The sequence below is a fragment of the Spermophilus citellus genome, assembly GCF_964194105.1.
Source record: "Spermophilus citellus genome assembly, chromosome: 12".
Classification (NCBI taxonomy): Eukaryota; Metazoa; Chordata; class Mammalia; order Rodentia; family Sciuridae; genus Spermophilus; species Spermophilus citellus.
In genome coordinates, this window is record NC_138198.1 from 8,647,952 (window position 1) to 8,657,701 (window position 9,750).

The window sequence follows — 9,750 nt, forward strand, 5'->3', positions numbered from 1 at the left end:
ATTGTTATGTGGTGCTGAGGATCCAACCCAGGGCCTCCCACGTGCTAGGCAAGTGCTCTACCACTGAGCCACAACCCCAACTCACCTTTTTTTTTTTAAAGCTTTTCCATCTTCTCTGTCTTCAAACTCTTTCTTATTATAGCAATTTCTTTCTTTTCTTTCTTTTCTTTCTTTTTTTTTTTTTTTGGTACCAGGGATTGAATCCAGGGGTGCTTAACCACTGAGCCACATCCCCAGCCCTTTATTTATATATTTTATTTAGAGACAGGCTCCTTACTTTCCTTAGGGTCTCGCTAAACTGCTGAGGCTGGCTTTGAACTCAAGATACTCCTGCCTCAGCCTGCCAAGCTGCTGAGATTATAGGTGTGCACCCAGTGCTGTGATAGTAATTTCTGAATACAGAGTTTGTTCTGAAGGGTGGTCTTCATTTATTCCCATGTATGAATGATGTTTGTGCAGAGTACCATGATTAATATACAAACAGAAAAAAGCCAGACCTTCAGCTATTCACAATGTGATGTACTTTTGTAACTACTTGAGAACTCCGGGCCCCTAGTTGTGTTGGAAGGGCTTTTAAGTCTTTGAAGGATGTACATAAAAATCTTAATATATTGATATTTTAAAAACATTAATTTGTGCTTACAGAAAGATTACCAATTTAATTTTTTGTTTTTAAGTTGAGAAACTGTGTACATCTCAATTCCATTTAATTTTTCAATGTTTATAAGTTAATATGCACTCTTAGTCCTTAGCCCCCCCCCCCTTCTTTTTTTCATACTTGGAGCCTTACCACTGAGCTACAACCCCAATCCTTTTTGTTTTTTATTTTGAGACAAGGCCTCATAAATTCGTGAAGCTTTGCTAAATTCCCGAGGCTGGCCTGGAACTTGCCATCCTCCTGCCTCAGCCTCGGAGTCATAAGATTATAAGCGTGGGCCACCGTGCCCCACATGACTCCGGTTTTTTAGAAAACAAACACACACCTAGGAAAAGGTTATGGGGGAGAACAAGGGATGTCTATTATCTAAAATATATTTCCTACAATGAATATGTCTTTTATATAATTTTAAAATCTGGAAACATTGCTGAGTTAATTTCCTTATGTTCTCATCTATCTATAAATATGGATTTTCTCCATCTGCATCTTTTCCTCAAACTGTGCAACCTTAACCCTCAGATTAAATATTTCTAAATGAATTTATTGAATTAAATTTCAAGTGTGAGGAAAACATAATCCAGGGAGCAGTTAATAAAAGTCGTTTTCATCCTTCCCAACCGCTGCTTCTCTCCTTATTAAAATTTATCTGCAAATAATTTCTAGTGGGCTTCAGAAAGGCTGGAGGGGAAAGAATCCCAGAACGAATGCCACTCCTTCGCAAGAGACCCCTTCCCTCCAATAGTCCCTTTTCGCTCCTAGGAATTGGGACCTCGCCTGTTGAAAATTGCTCTCGCTACCAGATTCTTCTAAAACCCAGTCGCAGCCCACCCAGAACCTGGGAAAGAACGCGTCTGCGCGGGGCTCCGCGTTCCTCCACGGGCCGGGATTACACCGGCACCACCAGCGTACACTGGCTCTGGACCCTGCAGGACTCTTTAACCCCCAAACTGCGGGTCCAAAGGAAAAGTGGGGTTAGGATGCAAATCCGCAGAGCCTGCTTTAGGTTTCTTTTCACTAGCCACCCGCCCAGAGCAACAAGGCGGGGAACTTGATTGATCTCAGCCGGTCCGGGGCGGCTCCTGCCCCTCCTCTGCCTCGGGTCGCCCACGTCCCCGGGGGTCAGCGAGGCGCGCCCCGCCCGGGGCTGCCAGGAACCCGCCCGCGTCATGCGCAGGGAATCGAAGCGCCCGCAGGCCCCGCCCAGCGGCCGGCCCAGCCAATCGCAATGCGCGAAGGCGGCGTGGGCGGGGCCAGGCAGGCCGCAGACTTGGGGCTTTAAAGTCCGAGACAGGCCTGGTGGGCCAGATGCTCGGACCTCGGCGACCTCTGGGGAGCTGCGTGTGCGGAGTGCGCCTGCGCAGCTGCGGCCGCCCAGGTGAGCGCCCCCGGCCGGGCGCGGCGCGGTGCGTGGTGGGGCTGGAGGGGACCCCGCGGACGCGGTCTAGAGGCGGGCGACCCCGGGAACTGGAGCGTCTGTCCAAAGCTCTGCCATCCTTGGGGCGGGGAAGCGGGGGAGGGCGGTTGGGGAACCGAGGAGGGGGCCGAAGCCACCGGTCAGGGGTCCCGGGTTGTGCGGCGCTTTCGGCGGTCGCGCCCCGGAGAGCACAGGTTCCGAGGCCGGGTGGCCCCAGGCCGCGCCGTCTCGGGGCCTGGACGGGCCATCCCGGGCAGCTGGACCCGGCTCCCGGGTCGCGGTGCCATCGCTCCCGGCGCCGCCATGACTCCCGCTGGCCGTGGCTGCGAGGGCGCAGGGGGAGCGGGCGGCGCGCCCCGGCCGGCCTGCCCGGGGAGGGAGCCCGGGGTTCGGTTCTCCCGGCTCATCCTGACGCTGCCCACCTGCGGGCACCCGCCGGCAGGGCGGTGCGGGATGGCCTCCTGGGATCCGGTGCCCTCGCGCGGGGCTCTGCCTGGGTGATCGAGGCACTGTCGCTCCATAACCTGGACCAGCCATCTCCTTGTTTCCTAGTTGTTGTCCCAATCACAAGGTATCCTGAGACTAACCGAAACCTGAATTGTCATCACACTCTAGGAATGGCAGTGACTTCTCACTATTGTAACACTTGTCAGGCTGTTTTTTTGTTTTGGTAGCTGGACCAAATAACCTTTTTTTTTTTTTTTTTTTTGGTTTTTAATTCCTGCCTTGTTTTTCTACACCTGCATCCTCAGCCTTTTCAGCTTTTGTGTTAATACCTGGGAAGGCAATTTAATGCTTTTACTCCACTATGGTGTCTTTAACTTATTGAAAGAATTGGTTTCATCAGGTGTTTCCTTTCCCTTTCTAGGTTTCTGAACCATGAATCTCCCACTCTTCCTGGCTGCCCTTTGCTTGGGAATAGCCTCAGCTATTCCAAAATTTGATCAAAACTTAGATACACAGTGGTACCAGTGGAAGGCCACACACAAGAGACTATATGGCATGGTGAGTAACATTGAAATTGTCCAGGGGGACCCTGCAGAAAGTGGTCCTCGCTGGTCACAGTTTATGGCCAGAGAGAAACTTCTAGAGGCCAGCTATTAGCAGGCAGTAACCTGGGGGCCCTGTGGTGCACTCAGTGGTGTCTGGGCCTGGAGACCAGCTCACAGGAGTGGGAAGCCCTGCCAGGCCATGGTTTCTCTTCCATCTGTGCCAGCAGGTGTCCCCTTGGGGAGATGGGTTGAGTTTTAAATAGAAATAAAAACTATCAGCTGTGCTTGCTTCTAGAATGAAGAAGGATGGAGGCGAGCGGTGTGGGAGAAGAACATGAGGATGATCGAGCAGCACAATGGGGAGTACAGCCAGGGGAAGCATGGTTTCACCATGGCCATGAACGCCTTCGGGGACATGGTACGTGTGATGGGGGGGGGGGCACTTCACTTTGCTCAGCTTTTTTTTTTTTTTTTACTCTTAATACTTCATTTATCTTTCCTTGAAGACCAATGAAGAATTCAAACAGCTGAAGAATGGCTTTAAAATCCAGAAGTACCGGCGCCAGGGGAAAGTGTTTCGGGAACCTCTGCTGTTTGGGAGCCCCAAATCTGTGGATTGGAGAGAAAAGGGCTATGTGACTCCTGTGAAGAACCAGGTATGATGTCAGATGCAGACTTTGCCTCTCCCACAGGAGAGCCAGGAGGGGGCACTCGTGCTTCCGTAGCCTGACAAGCAACATGTAATTCACTTTTTTATTTTTAGTTTTTAATTTTAGTCCCCTGCCCCCATCCGGACCCTTGCAGCACACCCGGGCTGCTGTCCTGTATGCTCCATGTTCACTGTTTCTTTAAAGGATATTCACAAATGTAAGATGTTGTCAGTCTTATGTCTTGCAAATTGTCTGCTTGATTACCTTTTCAGGGTCAGTGTGGTTCCTGTTGGGCATTTAGTGCAACTGGATCCCTGGAAGGACAGATGTTCCGGAAAACTGGCAAACTTATCTCGCTGAGTGAGCAGAACCTTGTTGACTGCTCTCGGCCTCAAGGCAATTTGGGCTGTGATGGCGGGCTGATGGATAATGCCTTCCAGTACATCAAGGACAACGGAGGCCTGGACTCAGAGGACTCCTATCCTTACGAAGCACAGGTAAAATGAAGCATCTGGGTCCTTCCAGCTCTGTTTCTAGCAAGTGGAACCGTTTTCCGAGATAATACTTTATTGGGAATTCATGTTGTTATTTTATTTTATTTGGGAGGGGGGTAGGTACCAGGGATTGAACTCAGGGGTACTCTAACACTGAGCCACATCCCCAGTCCTATTTTGTGTTTTTATTCTGAGACAAGGTCTCACTGAGTTGCTTAGTGCCTCGCTTTTGCTGAGGCTGGCTTTGAACTTGCGTTCCTCCTGTCTCAACCTCCTGAGCCTCTGGGATTACAGGCATGTGCCACTGCGCCATCAGAATTCACATTTTAAATGGTACAATTTATAACTGCAAATTTTCAGTACCATCCTTCATTAGATATTATTAGCCTTTGCACAGTTCTCTGGATGGTTAATGTTTAGCTTTTCTTGCTTCTGTGTCACATGGAGGATATGTGAACCGTTTTCCATGTAATGTAAATTTTCTCCACTTTAATAAAAAAAAATATTTAAAGACAAGTCAACCTAGGGGTTCTCGTTAAAAATATAAGCTAATCTTTTAAAGATTCAAATAGACTAAAAGCATTTCACTTCCTAGAGTGGTTTATACCAGTATACCAGTACTGACTTAAATCATAACTTGCAAATTGCTGAGTGTTCTGGTCCTAGAATTCATGTTCCCGCAAAGGTAGATGGTGGCAATCAAGTCTCTTCCCTTTAACTTTAAAAGGATGAAACCTGTAAGTACAAGCCTGAGTTTGCAGTTGCTAATGACACTGGATTTGTGGACATCCCTCCGCGGGAGAAAGCCCTCATGAGCGCAGTGGCCACTGTGGGGCCCATCTCTGTGGCTATTGACGCCGGACACGCATCCTTCCAGTTCTACAAATCAGGTGGGTGTTTGTCATCTTACATTACACAAGTTCAGGCGGAACAGAAAACACTGTCCTGATTGAATCTTCTGTATGGAATCCTTTCTAGGACCATTAGGATTTTTAAGTGTGTTGAACATGGTAATGTTTCCATTTGCATTAATTAAGCATTTTCTCATGATTATTTATTCACAAAATTTTTAAATGAATACTAATCAATCAGTAGGTAAAATCTAATTTACCTGTTTTCCAATTGTCAAAACCTTTTTCCAAAAGATTTTATTACTTTAAGCAGAAGTATAAAGAACCTTGTAGCTCAAATGTGGGTGTTTGGGTTATTTTATGTGTACTATTTCTTTAGACATAGGGGTAGAAGAGGATTATGCTAATAGATGTGTAAACCAGGAAATGAGTGCTTGAAATACCTTTGCCTTTACAACAACAGATCTACCTGGCCTGGTGGCACACACCTGTAATACCAGGGAAAGCTGAGACAGGAGGATCACAAGTTTGAGGATAGTCTCAGCAATTTAGTAAGGCCTAAACAACTTAGCAAGACTCTATCTCAAAATAAAAAGAGCCGGGGATATAGCTCAGTGACAAAAGTGCCCCCAGGTTCAATCAAATCCCCAGTACCAAAAAATATAAATAAAAAAATAGATATTGGAAAAAAATTAGAAAACATTTTGGACTTGTGGAATTATATTGATTTCTGGTGAGTAGAGGTCGGCTTTTTTCCCTTATCAGCCATTACTGTTTTTTTTGGCAAATACTATTTAAGTTCTTTATAGTATTTGGAATGTTTATGACATTCAACAGAATTTAGAAATGCCTTCCTTCCATGAGTGACATGGTGGGCCACTGTCACATGTCACTTGGAGCCTCTCATTCCAGTGTGGATTTTATTCTCCCAGGAGTTTATTATGATCCAGAATGCAGCAGCAAAGACCTAGATCATGGTGTTCTGGTGGTTGGCTACGGTGTTGAAGCAAATTCAAATAAGAAATTTTGGCTTGTCAAGAACAGGTATAAAACTCTTATTATATTTTAAATTGGAATTAGAATTCTTAGTTAGAATTAGTGTTTGAATATAGTTTCATGACAGCTCCATGTTAAGATCCTGGAAGTCTTACTCCTTAGAGTGAACACAGAAATATTAATGTTTTATTATTATAAGATTCTGTACCAAGCTTTTAGGGTTATTAATAGATATTTGTAACATTACATTTCCAAATTCTGAAAATTAAAGTGCACGTAAACATTTGCCTCTGATGTTTCTTTAAGTCTGAAAGAATGTCGTTGCCATTTGATGCTCTGCCATCTCATTTCACTCCTGGAGGCCTCAAAGATAGCTGGGATTGATTTTCACAACTAATTATCTTTTATTGAAATGTAATGTGGGGTGGCATATGGAGCCAGCAGACACAGATGTGATAGCAGATACAGATGTGATAGCATGTAGAACAGTGTCCCCATCACATGTAAACACTGCTAAGTGTCAGCTGTTATTAACGAAGCTAATCTTTTTTCTTTTTCTTTTTTTTTTTTTTTAATAAAATGAAAAACCTTCAGCTGGGGTCCAGAATGGGGCGCAGATGGCTATGTCAAAATGGCCAAAGACAAGAACAACCACTGTGGAATTGCCACCGCAGCCAGCTATCCCACTGTGTAAGCCGACGGACGGGGACAGTGGAGGACCTGAGGACAGCCTGTCCAGAGGCACTCTCTCTCAAAACTGACCAGACCTTTAATGTATAAAACAATACTTGAATCATTGAGGATCCAAGTTGTGATTTGAATTCTGTGACATTTTCACAAGGGTAAAATGTTACCACTACTTTCACTACTGTTATAAACAGTTTCATGATATTGAAGACTCATTGTTTAATTCTGAGACTTTTGAATTTTCATTTTTTAAAATGTGTAAAGCTTTCTTTGCAGAATAAATTTTAGTTCAGTATATAGAGGCGGAACTTCTGTTTGTAATGCATTGACATTTTATTTAGTTGGAAAATGTAATTGGGCTCCAAAGACATAAGTCAAAATGTGTCAGTGGTACATTAGGAAAGAGATGAAGGAGGGTGAGTGGCCCTCTGGTGTTTCACTAAAAAATACAGATTTTATGTCAGCTGCCCATTGACTGTGTATAACCCAGCTCTATAGTTTTATTTTTACTTGACATAATATATATATTTAAGCCAGGCATGATGGCACATGTCTGTAATCCCAGCAGCTCAGGAAGCTGAGGCAGGAGGATCACAAGTTCAAAGTCAGCTTCAGCAACTCGGCGAGGCCCTAAGCAACTCGGCTAGACCCTGTCTCTAAATATAACATAAAAATGGGCTGGGAATGCAGCTCAGTGGTTAAGTGTCCTTGGGTTCAATCTCCAGTACCAAAACAAAGAAAATATAATGTATATATTTATGGGATACAAGTATTATTTGATACATGTGTACATGGTAGAATTATCAAATTAGACTAACAAGCCCATACCTGTCACCTCAATATTTATCATTTCTTTGGTTTGAGAATATTTAAAGATGTCTTCTAGCCGTTTTGAAACACAGTGTAGTACTATTAACTGCAGTCACTTTGCTATGCATTAGAACTCCAGAAGTTACCCGACTCTTGAATCATAAAATTTGTCTAATCATCTGGAAGGACAAATTGTTTCATAAAGAAGTAAGTTACTTATAGAAAAGTGAATAGACAGATTCATGTGTTGTAGATACTAGTAAAGGATTCCCTTCCTTTGAGTCAAGGTGTTTTGTGATGAAAGCCATGTGGCTCCTTGAACCTTCCTGAATTGCAGTGAGGACCATGTGGCCACTTGGCAGTCCCCGGAAGGACCAGCCCAGGGGGTTACCAGGGCTGTTTTGTTTCTGTTCTGTTATGTCTCTGACGTCCACACAGCTCTCCTGGGAAACCTGGGGCTACCCAGTGTTCACAAAAATAAAGATAACAGTTGTGATTAATAAATCTCAGGTATTTGGTAATAGATGGAGAAATGTGTTCAAGGTCCACAGGAGGTTAGGCTAGGCTACGAAAATAGTCCTCCGGCCTTAGAAGATGGGTGAGAGATCACAAGGGAAGGACAGGCCAGAAGTCCCTAAGCCAAGTTTGGACTTCAGCCACCTAATCCCTGACTTAAAAATAAACTCAAGAAAACAACAGACTCAGCTCATAGTCAGGGACATGCTAGTAAGTATGAAAACAGCATTTACTTATTTAAAAAAGGAAAGAAATATGCCAAATTTCTGTGGCAATTATGGGTGGTTATTTCTCTAACTTGTTCTGTAGGAAGTGTGTATTTTTATGACCAGGGAAAAAATAGAGAAAATTTATCTGTATTCTGCAGGCTAAGTGTGTGTGGTGGGGGAGTGATAGATAATCTAAAACCTATGAATCTGTATATCTGTGTTCCCAGTCCAGTAAGAAAATGTCAGTGAGCCGGTAAAATACTAAACTGGTCATCATGCTTCGTGAAGGAAATGGGAGGTGGGGAGCAAGTGGAGCCTGTGTCCCACACAACCTTTGGTAGCCTTTGTCCGTAGCCATCTACCACACTGGCTCTGATTTTCTTCTGAAAAAGGATTCTTCTTGCTCGGCAGCATCAGGCTCATTCCACACTCCACACATTCCTGGAACCACTGGGAGGCTCGAAGGAAACATGGAGGTGCTAAATTGTAGATATGTGAAAGTTTTGTCATTTCCAAAGAACTTTCAAATACTTTTTAAACTCGTGAAAAGTTCCAAACCTCAGTTATCCTCTACAAGCATTTTTCAAAAAAAGCAAATAGACTTGAAGCACAAACTTATTACCAGTATATCTTATACTCTAGCAAAGGAGGTAAGGCAAGATGAGATGGGCACGATTCAGCAAAAGATGAGGGAGCAGTTTGCCCACGTGGGAGTGCAGCTGTAACCCTTGGGCTTCTTATTAGAAGAGTGAAGGCCTTGGAGTAATTGGGAAACCTCCATAGCAACACATACTTCCATCTTGTGTATTTGGCCTGTGAAGTTTGAAACTAGGTGTATTTTCTAAATTCATTTCTTTTGACTGATCTGAAAGTATAGGGGTGAAAAAAACTCAGATCTTCAAGTATTAGTAATTGTGTGTGTGTGTGTGTGTGTGTGTGTGTGTGTGTGTGAATTTCCCAAGTCCACTTGACTGTACACACTGAATTTTACAAATGTTCATGACCTCTGTATTTTTAAATAAGTTAATAAACTCCATTGAGTGGCTCCACGGTCTCTTTCCTCATACTGCATTTTAGTATTTCATAGTCTGTGTATTCATTCTTTCAGGCGGTGATCGGGCACCTCAGCAACAGCTCCGATCTGGGCTCGGGGACACAATGAAGCAAATAGTCATGGTCCCTCCCTTTTGGAGCTGGCGTTCCTATGTTGCTGCCTGTGCAAACCACCCCCGCCACGTTCTTGAGCCCATTGGGTCTTTGGGTCTCTAGTGTTCCAAAAGCAGCTCTTGCACCCCACTTATTTAGCATAGGTACCAAGTTTCAGCTACCAACAAACGGCTAGAGCTCTTTCCAACACCTTAGGCCACCATATTGGATGAAAAAAAAATCTCTGCTTAATGGACCCATATCAACATATCTTTTGTTTCTTCTTTCCTGACCTCCTGGGCTTCATCCATTCCTACCTTTATTCCC

General features: G+C 44.4%; 1 protein-coding gene across 1 annotated transcript; it reads left to right on the forward strand.

The window, feature by feature from the left end:
• The first annotated feature begins 1,901 nt into the window (after positions 1–1,901).
• On the forward strand, positions 1,902–9,322 carry CTSV (cathepsin V). Its single transcript, XM_081262791.1, has 8 exons — positions 1,902–2,033; positions 2,941–3,077; positions 3,360–3,482; positions 3,571–3,720; positions 3,987–4,211; positions 4,936–5,098; positions 5,992–6,103; positions 6,650–9,322. Exons 2-8 carry the CDS (start codon positions 2,952–2,954, stop codon positions 6,747–6,749), a joined length of 999 nt encoding a protein of 332 aa, XP_081118917.1. The 5' UTR covers positions 1,902–2,033; positions 2,941–2,951; the 3' UTR covers positions 6,750–9,322.
• Positions 9,323–9,750: the final 428 nt, after the last annotated feature.

What these genes read in the sequence shown, in the direction of transcription:
- CTSV (XM_081262791.1), top strand. Translation starts at nt 2,952, where the DNA reads ATGAATCTCCCACTCTTCCTGGCTGCCCTTTGCTTGGGAATAGCCTCA. An exon ending in TGAACGCCTTCGGGGACATG is followed by an intron (nt 3,483 to 3,570) that starts GTACGTGTGATG and finishes CTTTCCTTGAAG; the next exon opens with ACCAATGAAGAATTCAAACA. An exon ending in CTTCCAGTTCTACAAATCAG is followed by an intron (nt 5,099 to 5,991) that starts GTGGGTGTTTGT and finishes TTATTCTCCCAG; the next exon opens with GAGTTTATTATGATCCAGAA.